A 22,151-nucleotide genomic window follows, 5' to 3' on the forward strand; every position below is an offset into this window, starting at 1 on the left:
GATCTGTTACAGGAAATCCATGTACCTAAAGTGTTGGTTCAAAAGGCATAGATTCTGTGGAATGGTTTAATCTTTTGAGACTTACTTTTGTAACCTTTAGGGAGTTTTCTTGTTTTTTTTTTTAAAAAAAAAAAAGGTTTCCAGTGTACTAGTCGCAAAAATACTGAAGATAATGCTATCATTTGCACAGCACATGAATACTAGTCTTGTTCAATTTGAGTGAGAAAAGCACTGTTCAAATGTTGGTGCTTTATTGTTACAGATATAAACTTTTTTTTTTTTTTTTTTTTTTTTTAAAGCTAGCCACCTAGGAGTCCAAACAGGAGACTAAGAACAACATCCCAAATGGATTCTACAGGGCTTAAAGGAAAAAGGACATTAAGAAGTAGTCCTTGTATTGTTAGCAAAGTAATCACTAATCTGCTATCCCTACAAGGGCTCCTTTCAGCCTATTCTTCATGTTTCAACAAAATTTAACATTCAGTTAAGGCCCAAAGACAGCTAGCACCTCTTTCCACAGCTTTTGGACCATCTGAATGAGCTCAACATTAGCAGTGATTGAAAGAATAAGTAGTAAAGAGTGAATAAGAGTTATAAGTAACATGCAAAAAAATTGAACAGGTCCACCACATGAGGAAACTGAAGAACAAATTCAATCTTCAACAGACAGGTGAAAAAAGGAGAAAGAGGAAAGCCAGGAACAGAAATCAAAGTCTCCACAGTGGGAAGAAGATAGGAGACTTATGCCAAACAAAATTTAAGGAACAATTAGGTGGACAAAAAAAATACAGGGCGGTCATTATTTATGTTTTCTAGACTGATATAAGAAAGAATGCTATAAAACTATTTTAATGCACATAACTTCAGACCACGCAACGTGTATGTATAATGGTGCTGTGCAAGAAGTTTGTCTATGCTTTACATAAGTTCTTCTATGGTCTATGATCTGCAAAACAAATTCATACAGTAATTCATATTGGATAGGAACTAATGGGTCATCTGCTCCAGTGATCCCTCTCCTACTCCCATCTCTGTTTCAAAGTAAGCTAACTTTTAATCTTTATTATTAATCTTGCAGTCCCTCCACATGCCTAGGCTGCTTAGATTTTTTTTCTTCTGCTGAAATAAACCATTTACAAAGAAATCTCTGAGATCAGAAGGCTTATGCAAGAGAAATATAGGCCAAACATCAGTGATGGCAAATTAACTACAGTAATTCTAGATGTTTAATTTTTAAAAAGATACGGGTCTCCTTGATAATGACATCTCTGGTGGCTTGGTGGAAGACCATCTGATAAAATACATAGATGATCTGGCAGACAAACTCATCATCTTCCTGTTGAGCTGCAAAAAAAAAAAAAAAAAAAAAAAAAAATCCCACAATTTCAGATCTCACAATAAGCAGCTCTTGATACTTAGAGACTGAGCTCAGCTCTTACATGTCAGCTAGACAGTTCAGTGGCATGCACGCATTTCATCTCCTGACAACACAAAATGAGTGTTTCTACTTGACTGGAGCAGAGAAGAAAAGACCACAGATTGCACCAAGAGTTGTGGAGGTATGGGAAAAAACAAATCTTTAGACGACTAGTCAGTACGTCTCTATTAATAATGGAGTAATTGCTCCTCCTTTAGACAAAACACCTACCCTGCCTTGCAAGAGAAAATGAACGGTGCATTCAGTTACAGTACAGCTACATCAACTAAACTTCTCTGAAAAACAAGACCTAAGGTCAAACACGGCAATATACCATTTAGAAGCTCAATGAGCGCAGGGATGATTCCAGATTTAGCCAGCAGAGCAGCGCAAGAGTCATCCATAGAAACTGTTCCAATCATTATCACCACTTCTAAAACAAGGTCATCTTCTGCAGAACCTGGTAAGTCAGAATACAGAAAGTATTACCTCTTAGAAATTCTTAATCTGTGGCAGTTGTATATTTTCTGCAGATATGACTCTGTTCTTCAGTGTTGTGTTTCCCTAAACAATCACAAATTACGAAGGTAAAGGACTCTGCTCTGAAAGAGCTCTCTAAGAATTCTTTGAAAAACTCTACTTTGAAAGACTAACCAAACTTCATACAGACCTGGTTTTAGTTTATCCTTGAGGTACGGAACCAGTTTGTACTCTTTCAGCACAAGTTCCCAGTCCAGATCTGGTAGGGTCAAATTTGCAAGTGTTCCCAGGCATTCAATCACAAATTCCTCCTCTTCATCATTTGATATTTGAGCTGCTAAATCACCAACATAATCCTAAAGAAAATACAGCAACAAACATTACAGGTGAATAATCTGAGGTTCTGAAGAACTCACAACTTGGTCAAATCAAAACTAGTTCTCAAAAGAACACTAAGGAGACTCTTCTCCTGAAACGTGGGCTAATATGGCAGTTTCAATTTCAATTGAACAAACATCCAAGAAAACATTTCAGCATTCTTCCTGTCCATCCTTTCACTTTCGAGATATGAAGATCATTAGTTCAGATGTTCCAAAAGCAGCTACTACACACACAGTTTGAGAAGACTGTCAGAAAATAAGATAAAGAAGATCATAAACACCATAGTGTGACAGTAACGGAGTCCTCTTCCTCAAGATTTTAAGAAATAACTACAAGATTTTCTGGGGACATGAACAGGGGAATCACAGATTCTACTTACTAATTCCATACTGATATAAGAGAATTTGATATTCAATCCTCATTTTAACAGTACATTTAAAGTTACCACAATTAGGATGTTATGTTTCCTCCCCTTCTTTTGAAAGGGTGGCTTTACACAGTTAACTAAATATTAAGTATTGAAAATTTTTTAAATATCCACTTATACAAAACACTTTCACAGTGGAAAAAAAATCCTATTTTACTTCACTTTCTAGCTCTAAAAGTAGAGATTAAGGACAGTTTAATTGTTATGATGTGCACCTCAGCAGTTGAGGGGTTTTGGTTTTTTTTTGGTTTGCTTGGTTTTGTGTATTTGTTTTGGAACAAGGACTTATTGGATCCGTTTTCCCTGTAGTGAGGGATCCAAACCCTGATCTACAACTGAGATAGCCTTACAAAATGAAACATAAATCAACCCATGACAGCCAAGAAAACTTAAACTGGACACGCTGTAAAGACAAAACACAGCAGCTCTCCAAAGCCAGTCTTTTCCAGTAGGAAGAACCAGAGATCACACTAGGTATTAGACAGTACTTACAATAAACAGGCTTTTAGTTGGCCCATCATGTTGTGAAATATTCCTTATCATCTTCATTAACAACGGATCCTTAAATTTCAGAGCCCGCTTCATTAGCATTTTCAAACCATTTCCTGAAAACAAATATACACTTAAGAAATCCCCCAAATAAAAAAAAAATGAGGAAAATACTGGCCGATCAAAAAACAACAACATGCACACACACAAATCAGTTTTAACTTGCAAAAGTTTAGAAGGAAGAAGTAAAGAATTTAGACAAGAACTATTACTTCTTCCAAGTTCAAGTTGAAAAGAAAAAGACCTGCTCTGCATAAATTCTATAGCTTCTCTAAAACAACTACTATGACCATATGTACTGGTTGGACACTTAAAAGGTCAAATAAATAACTAAATGCTTCAAGTGTGCTTAGTTATTTATTCAGACCAAGAAAGGTTCTTGATCCAAACCATTATCCTATCATCAAGTGCAGTTAGTGGAGACACAGCACAGCTGTTAGTGCTAGCTCACAGACCTCTCTCCCCACTCCGTGGAATAAATACATTATTATGGTTTTAAAAGATTATTTACCAGTCATGTAGATAATTATGTGGGAATACACATAACAGACATACACAGATCTGAAGTCCTTGATTATAGGGGGCAAGTCCCATTGTTACCATTATATCTCCAAAAGATCACCTTGCCTACCTAGCAAGTGCTACTAGCTTGAATTTCATTTGTACCTTTAACAGAAAATCGGATCTCCCTACTTCCACTTCTACAGAACTATGCACAGAATTTGAAAATGGAATTGCTGGCCATAGAAACCATTGATTACAATTGTCCCTTTTAAAGTCCAGTAATTTATTGCAGTAGTTCATAGTGAAAATTTAAAGCACAAGTGAAAGTTATAGCTACTGAAAAATAATGTTCCTCTTAAACCTCTAGTATGAAAATAATCAAAGTTTAAAAGTAATCTATACCACATAACAAAATACTAGAACCCAAAAGATGCTCAATTAAAAAAAAAATAAAAAAAAAATCAAAGATGCAACTAAACAACATCATCGTGCTATTAATTTGGTACTGGCAGGTGAAACCGATTAGCTGAAGATGGATTTTAGGCATCAGGTAGAACAAACACTTGATCTCTCCATAAAGTCATAGTTGCCCACAGTAATATCATCAGTATGTTTTACAGAACTGCATGCACATATGAGAGATATGGGTACATGGGCTATTCAGTGTCACTCCTGTCACCAAGACTAATTTTGGAAAGGATATGACCATTTGCTTGCAATCATTAACAAAAAATGAGGTATTTTATTTTATAAACCTACATATACATATATAAGTTTATAAATAATTAAAATACATGTAATTTAGATATGTAAGTATATAAAAATATATGTATATAAGTATTATCTCCAAGAAAACAGCAAAATCGCAGTACACTTGCCTTCACAGATAAGTTGTACATTTCTTTTGTTAGCAGCAAGGTTAATACAGAAAGAAATAAGTTCCAGGTCAACCCGCTCATCAGGACATTCAAAAAGCATCTTCATTAACTGTCAAGAAACACAAGCACATTTAAGTCATTAATCTTTCCAAAGTATTAGAAGAGCAGTGTTATGATGTCAACTACAGTAGGCTTTTTTTTTTTTTTCCAAAAAAAAATTAATACTCAGCATTTCTACATGAACAGTAAAGTTGCAAAGGTCAAGGGCATAAGATGTACAGTTCTATTATTTGGGGATAACAATGCTTATAAAGTGCTAAAAATGGCAGTCACTCATCACCTTAAATTAACTTGGGTTAGTTACATTTTATTGCTACCACTGAATTTTTTAATTTTACTGCATTTAAGTTGTGAATTGATAAGTTTGTTTTGAACTTTTAGGTAGACTTAATATAGGAAAAAAAAACCCCACATCTTAGTTCAACAGAGAGTCAGATTAATACCTGGCTGTTTCATAAAATGATGACTCTAAATAGACACTTAATTGCAGAATAATTCTACCACTATTTTGCTTTGAGATTACTCAACTGATACGCAAATTAGCTATATCTGCAGTAAGGTGCTTTATCTTTGCAGCTCCATTGCTAGAGCTGAACACTGCCATATACCAAAGACTTCTCAGTAGTAGTCCTGTTCTTTTGGTAATGGGACAGAACAACCTTGGTTAACCTAAGTAGACAATAATAATCCTGTTCCAACTGTTTAATAAGTGTCAGTGAATTCCCAGATGATTCCTTAGGCAAATAACCTATGGATTGCCATCATTTTATACACCTGACACCTGTTTTGTCCATTACATCACAGGCTATCTAATCTCATTTTGGTCAATTTGAGCATTTTTTGAAAGGGCATTTTGAATATACAAACATGACAAATACATCCATTTCTTTTTCTCATTTCCAACCATGGCAGACAAGTTGCATGGTTTCTTCCTTGAGGGGCTGCAGGACATCACACTACTTGCTCCTGAAATCTGCTCATTTCATAAGACATGTCAAGATTATAATGCAAAGCAGCATGATGACAAGACTGAGATTACTGGAAGTAGAAACAACTGAACCTAAAGATAAGCATGACATAAGGTACCAAAAAACGCAGCTCATTTTGTGTCAAAAGGGGTGTGGGGTGAAAAAAAACCAACAACTAATCATTAAATATTTGTGTGCTTGCCCCCTGGTGGAAAAACAGTTTGTAATGCATTGAAAACTAGAGAAAGCGGGTGAACAACCCATTTAGAGAGGAGGAGGAAAGGAAAAATAGGATGGCAGGAATTTCACTCCAAAATATTTTACTACAGCAATTCTGTATGTTTATTCATTATCAGATAGCAGGCTGTCATTCCAAACGAACCCAAATAAAATAAAATAAATATTTATGTTACAACATATTTATTAATCTCTTTTTCTGGGATTTTCATGTACTAATTTAAAAGCTACTATTGATTTCTTCCTCCCTTTCTTAAAAAGGTAGAATCAGATTTCCCTAGGTTGCTTCAAGAACTTATAAAATCCCTAGTTTATTAAATCCTTAAGCCTGACAGTCACATAAGAGTGAATTAACCAGAGAAGAAAGTTGCCACTTAATAAGTAAAACATGAGCATTCAAAAATCACCCCCTGCAACTCTTCTGTTACAAAACCTTTAAAAACAGATTTTTAAAGCCCTTCAAATAATTTGAAGGGAAACATTCTCATTACTTACACAATACAAAATCCATGGAAATTAGATGTTTAACAAGATGGGATTACACTGTTAATTACTGAACTACTTCTCTATAAAAAGAAAAAATATATCCAGTTTCAATTAAAGCTGTTCAAATTTTAAAATAATAGTTTCGTACGAGCTCCATGTTTCCCATTATGTCTTCATTTAATTTGATTGCTTCTTGTGCCACTTCAAAAGAAAGAGTAATTGCTGCCAAATAGGAAATATTAAAATTAAATTTGTTCTGCCTTTACCATGTCCATTGTCATCTTTTACTGATTTAACAGGAAGGCAGTAAAAAGACTGCAGCATGTGCAATGAAGAGGCAGTAGTGTTCAATCAGACAAGTCCCATATTGAGTATCAGATGCCACAGACCAGGACTGAAATCACTGTGTCTAGACTCTCTGGCACCTGCCTTCACTTATTTACCAGTGACCAGAGGCCAACCCCCACAGCTCTCTGTTCACATACACCTCTGTCCCACCCCCTCCCCAAGCCCAGCTCAAACATCTTTGAATGATTATGCCAGAACTGCATGCCTCAGGAATCTCTCCTGACCGGCTACTCCCTAACTCTGCTGTTTGAAGTGATGCTCTGGTTTCTGAACTTCAGCAGATAATGGCGGACAGGAGCAAAGGGTGCTGTCAAGAGAGGACGTTTACCAGCATTAAGCTGAAAAGAAGCTTATAGATCAAAGAGGGGCCAAACAGGACAACCCTGGTGGAAAACATGTGGGTAGCTGCAGAGAACCTTGCACACTGCTCTGCGGTAAAATATTAAATATCACCATGACATCATTGCCTAACCATGCCCTTTGATTGGCCAGGTTATTACCAATAAAGGCTTTTATAAGCATCTGGATGGCATTTGCACCTATTTAAACAAAACACGCATTGCTGAGGTCTAAACAAGAATGAACTGTTAATACTCACTTTTAACTGTTACTAGAATAGCACCCACTAACTCCTGCAATCCACAAGGATGTTTACCAGGGACAGCACGTGTGAGCCCTTGTCAAGCACTCTGTCTGTTCAAAATAACAGGGGACTGATTTTCCAATCACTTTCTACAAGACCTAAACACTCAATATTGAGTATTGGCCAGTTCAGATGCACACCCTTCCTCCAAAGGAAACAAACCCACAGAAGGGCACATATGACTCTTGAAAAGAGAATGGTTTTCCAGGGTAGAATCGGATCGCAGGGAGACCTTTTAAAAAGGTTGTTTTCTTCTCCTGATGCCTTACCCACTTCCCCATGTTTTCTGCTACCTCTGTCTTCGTTAATAACTGTCCTAATTTTGAACATTCATTAATAAAATTCAAGCACTGGTTGTCCAGCTTGTCCTTTCTGAACAGTCGGCAGATGTGATCTGTGAATAATTACATCAACCGCTGAAGCATCAATAGCTATAGGTATCCTTCAAATTTTGCAGTTACAGCCAAAATCCAACGAAGGCAGAGGACTTGTTTCCTGCCCCACTAGTCTTTGCAAACAGCTCTGTAAGCACTAATTTGAGCAGTCACTGCCTATCAGAACAACTATGTCCACCAAAGCTCACAGTATGATATCACTGAAGTTTCCACAGCTCTCTACATTTGGCACCGGGAATCTAAGAGCCATGCCAAGATTCCCTGAAAGCACATTATAAGCGAGCCCTGAAACACAGTGCATGAATTCTGGCTTGGTCAGTAACCGCTCAGAACAAAGTGGGTCTCTTGTATCATGCAAATGCCTTAACATATACTTGCTTCTTGTGGCAGAAAAGGCAGCCAGTAGGATGTTTACAAGACCGTTTTGTAACATATACTAGTTATCCCACTAGTTCTCCCCTCTCTATTCTCCAAAATCCTCCTGTATTTGGAAAAACATTGCCATTTTTGTCACGAGAGAATGACCAGAAACATTCTGAACACTTTCCATGGCAACTTCCCGTTCTGAACATATTTGATGTTAAAAACATGTTTGGCAGGAAAGAAGATAGTGTGGTACAATTCTGAAAAAGCTACCAGAGAGCTTTTTCACTTATGCAACGCAGGCTTTCTCAACTCCAGCCTCATCAGGACCGCGAAGAAGATTGGTTAGAGAAGATTTGCTGCTTGTTAAAAAGAAAACAACAAACACACAGAAAACATACACATAAAACCCCAAAGCCCATGATATTGTGTCTGTGCTTGGATCAAAGACTGACTGGAGACAAAATGTTGTGCAACAAACTGCAGCCTGAAAGATCAGTGAAAAGCCTTCCATAGTCTTCAAGTCTCCCCTGTTGTACACGCCTGCAGTTGGAAAACCAATTGTCATGTAGCAACATAACACCCCTTGGCTGGTTTCCAGTTCATATCCTGTAATACTGAAGACGTTGAAATTTTGATACCCAATGGGATCAGAAAAGAATGCCTTCTAAAACTGTAAAGGAAATACTTTCCACAAGGTTCCCAAAGGACCTGCTGTGCACAAGCTTTCATCTCTTTCAAGCATTCCCGATCTTCTGTAGAAATTCATCAGGTCACCTGTACTGTTATCGATTCATTGATGCAGCGCAAGTGTTAGCTGCACTGACAGAGAATATGTCACCAACCCTTTTTCTGGGTACCATTAAAAACCAGCAAGAACAGTCAGACTGCCCGATGACTAGGTGGTTCACTACCGATTCAGCAGCATCGTGGCTGTTCCCCCTTTCACCTGTGGGTGTCAGTGCGAGCTCTGCTATGCGTGAGGAAAAGACGTGCACGTGGAAAGACGCATCCTACTGCCTCATCATGCATAAAAGTACATACCTGAGGGATACAGTCTGTGTACGCAAACATTGATTTAAAGCGATCATCCATGCTTATGTGATACAGAATACACATCGCTACTTGTTTGTAGTTTTCATTTGCTAGAAGGAGATAAAAAAAAAAGTCCGTATTAATACAAGCCTGGTATTTCAGGTGTTGTAAACACTTAAAAGCAGAAAACAAAAAGCACAAAAATCGTGGCTAATAGAGGGAAAATTTAAATCAGAAACGCAGAATTAATGAAAGGGTCTTGCCTGGCCTAGCCAAGTAAACCACATAGTTGTGCAAAGAGGGAACAAAGGCATTGCTAACTACTCCCCCTCTCCCCAGCAAAACAAAACATTTCCTTAACTCCACTTTGCAAGGAATATATTTTGTGAAAGGAACACTTAATAACGATAGGTCATGCAGATAAAGCCTTCATCAGTTTCCAGCTAGGAAATTAAATATCAAATGTAATGCTGATTTAGCTGCAGATATTCCTGTAGAAAAAACAAGCTTGTCTCAAAGTTAAAAGATAAAGAGTGTACTGATACCAGAGAGAAAAATAAGAACTACCAGTAAAAAGTGTTGAAGAAGGAATCCAGTTCCTTTCAAGTAAGTTACATACTGATTGTTTTATTATCCTAAACAATAACATTATTCTGTGGGTGCCTTTTGTTTCATACATTTCAAAGATGACATTAGTGTATTTTCACATTAATACTTGCCAAACAGAAAAAGATTCTCAATAAAAATTGGAGCAGTTAATGTGAGTGTGCTATGAAGTATTAACTGAAAGGTCCTATAAAACCAACTTAGACAAACATACAAATGTTTAAGAACAACACAGACAAATTTGATCCTGACTTACTGTTGAAATCTGGACTAAGCATTCTCTTGAGCTTTCCTAAAGCCCTACATTAGCAGGATACTGGCTATATAAGGGATATAACATTCATCTGAGCGTTTATATTAGTTAGACCAGGATGTATTACGGTCACCAACTCAGAATTTATTCACAGAACTCATTAGAAATATCCTACCTCTCACTTCTATTTAAGCAAAGTTAGAACATATCTGTTTAATACTTTGGCAAAGCATCAAGACCTCAAACAGCAATCAACACAGTTACATTTTTCGTCTGCATACATCATTGGGAGTTGGAATTTCCTTTAAGCAGCAAGGATATGATGCCTTTATCCTGAGAATGCACATTTGTACCTTTTTTCCAAATTGAATTACCAAAAAACATCCATGAAAACCTTCTGGCAGTTGCCATACAACAGTGAAGTATTCTTTCCCTGCCAAACCTAAAAACATACTTGACCTTTCAGATACTTCTGGATTCTTATCCATTTGAAAAAAACTTGTGACTTGTATCACAACCTTCCATACACTTAACAGCTAGAAAAAGGATAACACTCAAATTTGAAAGCTACTCAGGCTGTTATTTGAAAGCTACTCTGGCTATATAGTACAGACAGTACTATAGTTGCTATAGCATACACACACTGTTTTAAGCAAAGAAAATTAAGTGTTTATTATCTTTTGTGCTTCTCTTGTGACTGGCCATCTTACCTACGTATTCACTTGTAGTGACACTGTAAATTCAACGATTACATGGAAGAAAACTTCCCATATATATATAGCTAAAGGCTTCTCCTAAGCAAGTATAAAAATTTAAAGAGTAAATTATCCCTTCAAATTTCATGGGGCTAGGAAAAAAGAGCTGTTTACACTGCTCTTAACACTTCTTTCCATGCCTCTATTTAAGGCAAATGCCTCAAACATCAAGACTCAAATTACAATTACACTTTGCTGGATAATGCAGGAAACACTACATGAAGTAAAAAGTAAGGCAATATAAAAAGAAGGAAAGCTGGCTCCTCAGAAAAGCAATAGGAAAACAAACCGGACCAGACCTTTAGCAGGTATGAACTGGCAGGCAGTGAACAAGAATGACGCTACTTTATATCTGTTAACCTCTGTCCTTTGTGGAATTTTTTCCTCCTTACAAAGCATCAGCTAAGATAATAGTCTTATATTGGTAGCAACAGCAGTTTCCTGGTATTTGGCAATACTAGTAGCTTATTTTCAAACAAAATAGCCTACTATAGCAGCAAAGACCTTCTGGGTTTTTTTTAAGAAGAAACTTTGCATAATTTTCTCTCCTCTTTTTTCAAAGGTCCAGCCTGTCACAATTATCTTTCTGACACCTGAACACCACCTTGGGTATCAGTGCTGAATAACAGGACTGTCTCAGTTTCTAAATTGCCAAAAATAATCAAAAGGGCCTAGATACTCAACCTGAAGTGTGAATATATAGAATTCAAATAAATTTATCTGAAGGAACTCTTTAAGATTTATTTTTTAATGACTGGCAACTAAATCATTCTCCCAAAGTATGTCCCATAAGGCAGATTTCATGGCACATAAAAGGCAAAGACAGCTATAGTTTCAAAAAGAAGAACTGAATGTAAATTCCTCCTTGCTGTGCAGCTAACTGACCCATTTTCCCTGAATTTCCCTGTCCTACTGTCAACACAGGTAACAGAGAGGGGCTTAGAGCATATAAATCACAAGCACTTATTGCTCAGGCTCAGCAAGGAAATACTTTTCAATTGTGAGTAAACAGAAAAAAAAACCCTGAAATCTACTAACGTGAAGATGAAAATAAACTACAGACCTAAAGCTAAAAGAAAACAGTGTGCAACTAAATGAGCTTTGAAGTATTTAATGGTGTATGCCTTTTAAGTTTCAATTCATTTGAATTTCCCAGAAAGAATGAATTTCAGGTGGATCTCGAAGTTTCACTGTCCCACTTTCCCTGCGGAAGCACTTTGGTGGAAAAAAAGCAGAACCTCCTGACTTTTTTCAGTTCTCATGCAAAACAGCATGATCCAAAGAATCAAACATTACAGGAAAATCAAGAGGAGGTGGTTGTTTTTAAGCATAGCCAGCATGATTTAATGCAATTGTTACTCTCATGCTCAATTAGGAAGCATACAGCCTATTGGAAAGTTGACTGGAAACCTTGCATAACGAGTTTGTTGAAGATTAGGAAGATAACATTCAACAGCTACAGCATTTTAAGCACTATGCATCATCTCGCAGGCTGAACATTGTATAAGAGGATAAGAAGCAACAGACTTTGAAAAATCCACCAAGCCAACCGCCATCTTTTTGCGCAGGGACTTCACTTCCAGAAATATCAACTGGCAGCCACTGACTAGTACTTGAATATGCCAGTACCAAGCTTACTTTTTAAAAAATTATTTTATACTCATCTGAATGCTTATGAATAAATCCCTAAGTCAATCATTGTTTAGAGACTTGGCTGTAAAAATTTCAAAGCCTGCCCAGTACCTGGCTGGAGAACAGCTTTCCAAAGCATGGAAATGATACCTTTCCTGCTATTTTTGACCAACTACCGAAGGCCACACATGAAAAAGCTGACACTGCAAGAAAGCCTTGGTACAGTAGGCATCAATTATTCCCCTAACTAGAAAAAGCAAGAGAAAGAAAAGAAAAAACAGGTCTCTGCCAAAGGCGTTCGTAAAAATCACCAAAGTTCTGGTGGCGTGCCAGAAGGTTGCGGCCTACAAATGCTGGTAGTTTTGAGCATCGAGCATTTTATGACTGAAGGTGGAATAGCCAAATGGCCTAAAGCAGTAAGGGCAGCCCTGGAAAATAATGGCCTAGTCATTGTGGATTATTCTGGTATTTATGGCAATAAAACATGAATCATAATGAACTCATTGGATATTAAATGTGGGGGTCACGAGTACTTTGATAGGATTTCCACAAGAATTTACCATTAATTAACCAAATAATTATTTGAAAGTGTTACTGAATTATCCTTAGTTCTTATACAGCCATTCCAGAGAAATTGGTCATTCCCAGCTGAGTGCAGTTAATGCCTTAACAAACCGGTCATTAACTGCAGTTACTGATTTTGTGGGAATTATTGTGTTATAAAATACACTCAACAGTTTATAGAAACAATACTAAGATTTTTTTTCCAGCTGTAGTTCAGCTGGAGCAGCTGGGATGGAAAAATATCAGGTCCCTCGGGCTGTTTTCACAACTAGTTTTCTGCAAATTAGAGAGGGAAATAAATACATGATGGGTTCTCAGTTCAAAATGGCTTCAGATTTTTAGCCTTTGAACATTAATAAGAAGCCATGTGCCAGTTCTGCGGACCAACGCCTGAATTCCATGTCTAGTTCTTACTAAGGTTAAATATCTAAATGGTACTAGTAGCAGAAGCTAAAGAAAAAAAAATTTCTTGATCACGAGATCAGGTCCTACATTTTGGTTGAGTTTGTGAGCTTAAAATGAAAAAATCCTCCACTATGCCACAACAGCAAAAGAGCTGTAAAACTGAAATGCCAATCTGAGTTGCAGCAGCAGCATTCGGCTTTCAAATGCTATAGTAAAAATGAGAATATAAATTATGGATTAAATTACTGAAGTGTAACACTATCAGTAATTCAAGTAGCCATCATTTCTAATGGCATCATCAGTTTGATATGAAATATACCCTATCCAACTCATGTGTAAAATATTAACTACATTAAATCAAAACCAAACACCTATTAAATGGCAGAGTGAATCCTTATTTCAGTTTCAAATTCTGGTACTCTCCAGTCAAATTTGACGTAAAATGAGGGAAATAAGAAATCTAGATGGATAATGTCATACACTGAATATCAGATCTATACACTGTCTCACACTGCTGTCAGAAAACACTGAAATCAAGAGTTTATTCACATGTATCATAATTAGTAGTGATCTTAGGAAAAAAGTGACAGAAAGGTATCTCTGCTTACCTCTCCCACATTATTCCTTGCAACCAGCTCTGAAACAGTTGGACTAAGTTACTCCATATGTGGTTTAGACACATATTGGTTTGATTTATATACGTAAATATAAAACGTATTGGATATATCAGTTTATTTTATCAAGAGAACCTAGAAGAATTTTCAGATCTGCTCATACTCAAGGAGACTAGGCATTGTGAATAATACATTATGATATTAACTACATACTAATAACCTCTCTTGTGCCACCTTTACATTCTTTGAAACTGGCTTGATACCATAAGCTGAACTTAAAACCCTGATTTCACCATGGTTGGATTTTTTTTTTTCTTTCCCAAAAGAACTAAGTACATGCCACATCTGAAACATGGATACAATTTTTTTTTTTCTAGGAAACAAAGAAGGAAGTATAATGATTCTAAGCCAAAGGACTAATAAATGACTGATTTCAATTGAGTTATTTAATGTTACAACTACAGATAAAAATGAGCCTGGGGCTCCAGATGTGCAGCTTCAATTTCTTTGCCTGTAACTCCTGCTTGAAGGAGGGGAGGGGGGAAAAAAAAAAAACCAAACACACAAAAAAACCCCCCACCAACCAAAAAACACAAACAACCATGCAACCAATAATGCAGAAATCCTTTTCTCACTTAGAGAAAAGGATTATTAACCACATTGAAATGGACACTGGTTTTACCCATGTTTTAAAGCTGGTGAAGTACAAAGCTGAGGTTCAAATCTACTAAGCCCAAAAAGTGGAGTTAAATATTGGTTGAAGTTTTGAGTCTTCCAAGTAACGAGACTTGAGCTCTGTATTATTCAAAAGACACTGTTCCTGTGCAAGCACCAGCATACTCTTACTGACAAAGTCTTGGAAGAAAGGTAGGTAATTCAATTGTATTCTTCTTATTGTGAATATTTTACAGTTTTGTAGCTTAAGAGGTCATTCGCTGATGATCTACAAGTTTCTCACAGATCTGATAGCTTTTCCAAAAAGAATTAAAAGACATTTGAGGCTCCAGCCTCACAACGAAAGTTTTGCTTTACACAATGAGACTACTCAAATATATAAAATTATAATCCATCTGCAAAAGCATCTGCATGTCAGAGACCAAAGGCACAGAAAAAGGCACTATACTCACTACAGTGCAATAAATTTTTATGCTAGTATCTCTCTTCCTCATCAGCTCAAAAGAATCTGAAGATAATACTATCAACGGACAAAGGATTTCTCACCTTACCAACTGCAGACATGTGGAATTCGCAGTTGGTCTCCTGCACTGGAGATAATCATCTGAGAAAATCTTAGCTAAACAGCAGAAACTTGAGCATTCAGATGTTCCCACATTTACAAAAGGGAAAGTAGATTGTAACCTTCTCCCTTATGTCTAAATTTGTAAAAGCCTCAGGATCTACGGGACTACTACATCTGCAAAATTGTTCCACATCATTTTTTGAGACCATCCCTCTATCTGCAGGCTTCACAAGGGCTCTGGAAAAGGTGCTCCTCTCTCTTCCGCCTTGGTCCTCATACAGGCTTTATGAAGATTTTACCATCGATTAAGATGACTAGCAGAAGTGCCTGCTCCTTCTTTACTGAGGTTTTCAAAGAAACTACAGCTGGTCGTTTCTGTTCTGTCATGCTTTAAGCATCCAAGTTATGCCCTGTAAAGCTTTCAGATGTCAACAGCTCAGACAAGACCAGATTTACTTTTTAACTCATAAGTATTAATCTGCTTTTGCAATATGCAAAGAAAAAATTAAAATAATTAGTTGTGCAGTCACATATTGTAAGCTCCAGAGCAGACATACTGGCTCATGGGATTCTTCCTGTTTATCAGTTTAGTGAATTTCCGACAACTCAGCTCCCTTATCTTTAGATTACTGCCACCTCTCCACTCCTGTCCTTGCTGCTGCGATAAGTATTTCTATTTTCAGTCAACATTCATTAAATTAGTTTCTCATGTTACAGCAAAGTTATCCTCTTCATTAAAAAAACTAATAATACACCTAAATAACATGTGCACTCGTGAGGAGCACACCACAGCAACAAGCTTTCGCTCACCTCAACATTCAACGGCTGAGTGTTCAGATTAGCAAGGATCCACCTGTAGTAGCTACAAAACAGAAAAAAAAACCCTACTGTTTCCAACTCTGGACAGTGTTAAAGAAGTCAGAAAAGTCTTAGACAATAGACTTTAAAATCTTACCAGCTTATAGAAAAACATGATGTTATGAATTTCAGTTATTCTTTCCTGATAATTCACTACAATTTACCGGTAGCATGAAGCAGGGATACAGTGAAGGCTTTTACCTTAAAGTTCATCAGGATTCTATTTCTGCTTCAAACACAGTATTAGCAATACTGACATCTCTCTGAGTTCCATATTTCTCAACATCAGAAGTCAATTTTTCTTTAATAATACAGAAGTTTGCTGTCTAATCCATAGTTCAGGTCTCTAAGTAAGTGCTGGATTCTAAGACACACTGTGCACCCAACGCTCTCCTTAAGAAAGACATGCCAGGTTTATTTGCACTTCTAGTAAGGATTTAGAAGTTGAGTCTTAAAAGATGTTTCTGTTTTGTTTTGTGTTTCTTTTTGTGGAGTTCTTTTGTTTGTTTGTTGTTGTGAGATGGGTTTTTAAGACTTGGCTATACTCACCACAAATGATAAAAAAAAAAAAAACCAAAAACAAACCCCTGCCATTAAAATAAATCCTTTAATAATTACTGCTTTCCAACAGACTGGTCCCTGTAGTTGAACTGTTACTTAATGTGCTTCAGCTAGCCTCTACTAGAAAGGAATGGAGACACCCCAGGCAATATTCACACAGCAAGTATTGGAACCAGCTGCTGCAGAGCCACCTTAGGAAAAAAAGGTTTCTCAATTTAATTGGGAAAACAGGAGGAAGCATAAATTTTACTGCCATTAATAACTTCAAGCAATCCCAATATGACTTTACCTCACTCCAATGGCTGGACATGTGCTTTTTGTTAGGGTCTTTGCCACATCTGACCCCTATTGTTTGCTCACTTGATCAGGTAAGAAAATGTATGTTTCTTTATAGGATAAACGAGGCCTATTAAAGTCAAAAAAAACCACTGCAGTAGCCTATAAGAAGCTCCATTTTTCAACAGATGTGTGAAGCTCCATAATAAGTTCATTACAAAAAGGCCAAGTGAACTCATAAAGAGAACACATCCACTTTAAGCCTTCTTAAAAGAAGCTTTCATAAAAGGAATAGAACATTAAAAACCAACAGCACTCCGTTAATTAGACAGCAAAGTACTTCTTGGGTTTTTAAACAGCAGTCAACATATAATCCAGCTTGGCTGCATACCATATCAAGACTTGATTGTTAAGAAACCCAACATACAACTGTTTGGCAATTCTTTGATTGCTCATTAAGTCTAACTTGTAAAGAATGGAAAAATATCAGAGGAATTTCAGCAGTTTCCAGAAAAGATTCTAGATAATAAAACTCTCAAAAATTCTATCAATGGACCTAGTGAAGACAGACTTTTCAGTGAGGACTAAACCAGACTGTCAAAGTTACCTTCTGCTCTGGCTATCTCTGGCTTAAATTGGAGTTTGCGAACTACCGCACAGCCCTTAGACTTCCACATGAGATCAGGTGGCTACTACTTCTCCATATGCTGACACGAAGTCTTGGAACACTGAGAAATTAAGAGCATCAGGCCAGGATGCTCACATTAATAAGGCACATGGGCTCAATACATACTGTGACTGGCTAAACTACACCATTACTACTTGGGACTGATCAGTGTATTTCAGAGCGTTGTATAACAAATGCTCATGTGCTTGCCTGAATACAAATCCACAAAGCCAATTTTCTTTCAGTCTCTGTACTGGAAAACATAACCCAAGATGTTCAACACCATCTAAAATCTTTTTGAGATTGAACACCTTGGCACTGTATAAGACTTCCAGAGCCATGTGCACAACCCTTGTGCACTCCATGTCCCATTTGGGCCCAATTTGCAACTGGTACTGTTCTGTGACCCATCTGCTTTTCAGCTCCACCAATACCTCCGTTCAACCAGTGCTCAGTTTTTAAAAGTAGCTAGTAATTTTGAGCAACTGAGAAGAGACACTTTAGTCTGACTTCCAAGCATAATGCGGTTTTGTTCTTTAAGTGTGGCTTGCACAAGGAAGTGAATTGAAAGAAAATGACATTTCAATACAATATGCATTCAGTACAACTAAGCAGCTCAAAGGGATGAATGCATACGTCATAGAAAAAAAGTTTGCTCCCTGCATGCAGCCAGACCTACTCCTTTTACCCTTTGAGAACAACACAGTTCCTATTGTAACAGATTTTGCACCATTCCCTATAATTTATAAATTTTTGAGGGGAATAGCTAACTTGTTGATGGACACAGAAACTCCAGTACTGCCTGCCACACCTGCACACTGCCAGGAGCTCCTTCTGAACAGGGGTCCACTGAGCAGACCATGCAGCCTGCCATAACACACACAGCAGCACTCCCCACTGGTTCTGCTGTTCTCATGGAGACTGGAGAACTATTTGTCTCACTTCACAAAGGCTAAGAAACCACTCAGAGGCAGCACAAAATAACACCCTTATTAGAAGAATGCGAATCACAAGCTGTGCGTATATTTAAGAGTTGTACTAAAAATGTTGTATTTGGTTTGGCCAGTTAATTAAAAAACAAAGTGGATTTGGTCCCAACAAGAAGTGAGGTTTTTTTATTCTTTATTGTACACAATGTTTTCTTCTGTTTGCTGCCAGAACATTTACTATAGAAACCAATCACACATCCAGGGGAAGAATTATGAAAAAGGGTAACATTACCCTTCTGCCCATCAGTGGAAGAGCATTCTCGGGGATAAAAGAAGGATGTGAATCTGTTTGCTTAAAGTTCAGCTCTACATTTCCCCCCTTCAGTGAGAATACTTTCCACAAGCCAATACATTAAACACCAAACTCTACTGTATTTGGAGCAAGTCACAGTACTCCACACGAATTATGCCATGCAAAGCAAAATGAGAGCACTATAAGAGTGAAGCAAACCTCCACAGAATAGCCTATAGCGTGCTGCTTTGGTCTCTCCTTCTAAGGTGATGATTAGAGGGCACTGAATCTGTGTTTTCCATATTTGAGAGCACTGAATCTGTTTTCCACATTTCAGGCAAATGTCTAGCTTAACCCACTTAGTGAATTCACATGAATTCTCACCCTTAATCCACTGACACCATACTTAACACATACTGGCACATAAAGCATTGACACAGAGAATGTATAAAAACAAAGAGCACTCTGGGTTTTTTTTTGTATTGGTGCTTTAATACTTAAAATTACATTTACATTCTCCACGAGACCCTAGTGAGTCAACAATTACAAGGTTTTCTTAAAGAACTGAAATCACACAAATCAACAAAATCTCTTTTCATACCTCTTCAAGTAGTTTGTGTATGGAAAAACCTGAACACAGCAGGCTGTATCTCACAGGCCTCCACAGCTCTGCTCCAGCTTCTGATCTCAAGTCTGAAGCCAAATTTCCCTCAACTGCACCCAGTTCTCTGAGACTCAGAGCATAACAAAGATCAGCTGTAGTTGATTAACTTGGATGCCTGGAGGGAGCAAGAGGAGTCTTGTCATATATAATACTTCAGACTTGTAAAGAGAAGCCATGAAAACTAGCAAGTGGTGTTGACTGGCAAAGCTACACGGGGAAGCAGGCATTGGCACTATTAAAAAGAAAAGCCTAATTTAAGTGGAAATCAAGACTAAGCAGAAGTTCTCATCCCCATGCTTTCAACAGCAGCCTCAACACTCTGGAGTGAGAGGGAAAGAAAGAAGATGGTCCTTCTTCAATATATCCATGCCATACTCAGTCCTTTCCTGATAGCTCAGTTGAAGCCAGTCCATCTCCTCCACTTTCAGCCTCCACCTACATTTAGGGCCCTCCTGCTCCCAAGCTACTCAGTGTTCCTTGGGAAAGCAGCATGTCTTCCAGAACTGCAGACTGCAGCCACCTCAGTGCTCAACCCTAAACCACTGCCTGACAAATCCTGTTCTTTAATTCTTTGCAATCTCAACTCTACCTTTAAACACCTACTACACTTAATTTATACTCATCTCAAACCCAGTGCTAAAGACTCAAAGGCACAACATGCACAAATATTAAATTTCAGTAGGCTGAATCAACAAACTTGACCTCTTGGCATCACGAGCTGTATGGTAACTTGTCAACAGCTGTTGAGGTGTGTTAGCACTTTAAGGAGACCTGCAAAAGTAAGCCAAAGGGTACTGACTTGCATAATGTGTGTTTAATACTCAAGTAACCTGTATAAAAGAGGCATCTGGCACATGATTATTTTATTATTAAGGTTGTAGGCTTCCCTGAGATAGGATACACAATGTGATGTATTTGAGAATTATTTGAACCGCCATATCAAGAGGAGTCTCACAAATCACAGAGCTAGCTTAAGAAAGAAGTAAAAGATAATATTTCTACCTACATTTTCTAACCAGCACACTGCAAAATAAGTATCAAACAGTTCTACAGCAGGAGTTTGGGCAAACAGCATGTGCCTCTATTTCAGAAAAAAAAAAAAAAAAAAAAAAAAAAAAAAGGGAAAAGCCACCACTTGTGGAGCCAAACTGACAGTGAAGCTTCTGGAAGTATTAGTAGAACTTGCTGCAGATCACCCTAACAGCCACTGCCGAACAGACTGCAAATTTAGCGGCCAGTTCTTCTGAGCTAAACAGCCTTCTGCACAGGCTTACTTACAAGTTCTAGAGAATGACATTTGAAAATTCTCCTATCCACATTATAGTCAGACACTAGAAAGCAGATATCTAACTGATGGGTTTAGTCTGACTCTAATATTAAATAGAGAATTCCCGGGAGCAGGGACTTCTCAGTGATTTGTGCCATTGCTTGGGGTGACAAGCCCCCAGAAGCCCTCGCCTTAGACCACAGCATTAGCTGCTGTACAAACAGAAGAGACAAGTTCCTGCTCCAGAAAGCTTACAATCCAAGCTGAACCAGACTACCTAGCCAGATCCTCTCTCAAATGAGAGAAAAATATATTTCCTGACCAGCTTCCACTTCTCAGTTTACTTCACTGCCAAATAACACTGTATTGAGAATAAAAAAAAAAAAAAAAAAAAAAGGTATAAAGAGGAGGGATTCCAAATGCCATCTTTCTTCTTCCTCCTAGCTCATCCCAGAGGAGGATATCAAGTACAAATATGGTTGTGGTGCAGAAAGCATAAAAAGATCTGAGGCATTTCAGGCTATATCAGATAGCTGTTATATTAACCACCAATAGGATTAAGGCTTCCAAAGCAGCCTAAGTTTACATTGTATTAACTTGTATACTAAATAGCAATAAGGCCACGTTGAGGTTGAACATATAATTGAAGAGGCAAGCAATCCTAAGAGACTATACAAACCTAGTGGAAAAAGCTCACAGATTCACCAATGCATTCCACTTCTTCCAGTCCCACTTGGATACACCAGCTCCACTGGATTTAGTACATCCCAAACCAAACATACCTCAGAAAGCTTTAACAATGTCTTGCATCAGTGTTCCACATATTTAGGGCTCCACAACAGAAGATCCTCAACTCCAACATAAAAAGGAGCACTCAGCAATTCTTATGGCCAAACCCTGCTAAATATTTAGTATATCTACCAGAGTAGCCTCTAGATAGTATCAGCCAAAGAATACACAAAGCAATAAAAACTCCTTCCTGAGAACTCCAGCGTACAACAATGACCAAACTGAACAATCCTCCACTTTTTCCAAACTCCTTATTGTCTCCATGGGTTTCCCCTATGGACAACAAAAAGTTTTACTTGTATCTGAAGTACTCAGATGATCTTAACACAAGTTACAGACTATCAAGCTGAAAGTCTAAAAATCAGTACTGTCTAGAGTTCAAGCTGACAAAGCTGAGAAATTTCTGATCTCTCTATCTGGATCATTAATGTAACAAGAGGCACTAGGTATATCAAGCTTTGTTACAAAAAAAAACAAAACAAAACACTCCAAACCAAAACCAGAGGTAGGTGGTCTCTCCATCAGCTAGGTGCTCCCCAAAAATTACAAGCATCACGCGTGCATCAGCTCACATGGTTTTCAGGTAGCTATCAAAGTTATTTTTAAGG

At 37.6% G+C, this 22,151-nt stretch overlaps 1 protein-coding gene across 1 annotated transcript in view; it reads right to left on the minus strand.

Moving 5' to 3' along the window:
* KIFAP3 (kinesin associated protein 3) overlaps positions 1–22,151 on the minus strand; it is a 71,013-nt gene that overhangs the window by 33,933 nt on the left and 14,929 nt on the right. Inside the window, exons 11-16 of the mRNA XM_086753878.1 lie at positions 9,181–9,281; positions 4,637–4,745; positions 3,198–3,310; positions 2,088–2,253; positions 1,752–1,877; positions 1,246–1,344 (exon numbers count right to left, since the gene is read on the minus strand). Of these exons, the coding sequence (XP_086610004.1) occupies positions 1,246–1,344; positions 1,752–1,877; positions 2,088–2,253; positions 3,198–3,310; positions 4,637–4,745; positions 9,181–9,281 (714 nt within the window). The remainder of the gene's footprint in view (positions 1–1,245; positions 1,345–1,751; positions 1,878–2,087; positions 2,254–3,197; positions 3,311–4,636; positions 4,746–9,180; positions 9,282–22,151) is intronic.

The sequence above is a fragment of the Chlamydotis macqueenii genome, chromosome 8 (genome assembly GCF_036417535.1).
Source record: "Chlamydotis macqueenii isolate bChlMac1 chromosome 8, bChlMac1.mat, whole genome shotgun sequence".
NCBI classification, from domain to species: Eukaryota; Metazoa; Chordata; class Aves; order Otidiformes; family Otididae; genus Chlamydotis; species Chlamydotis macqueenii.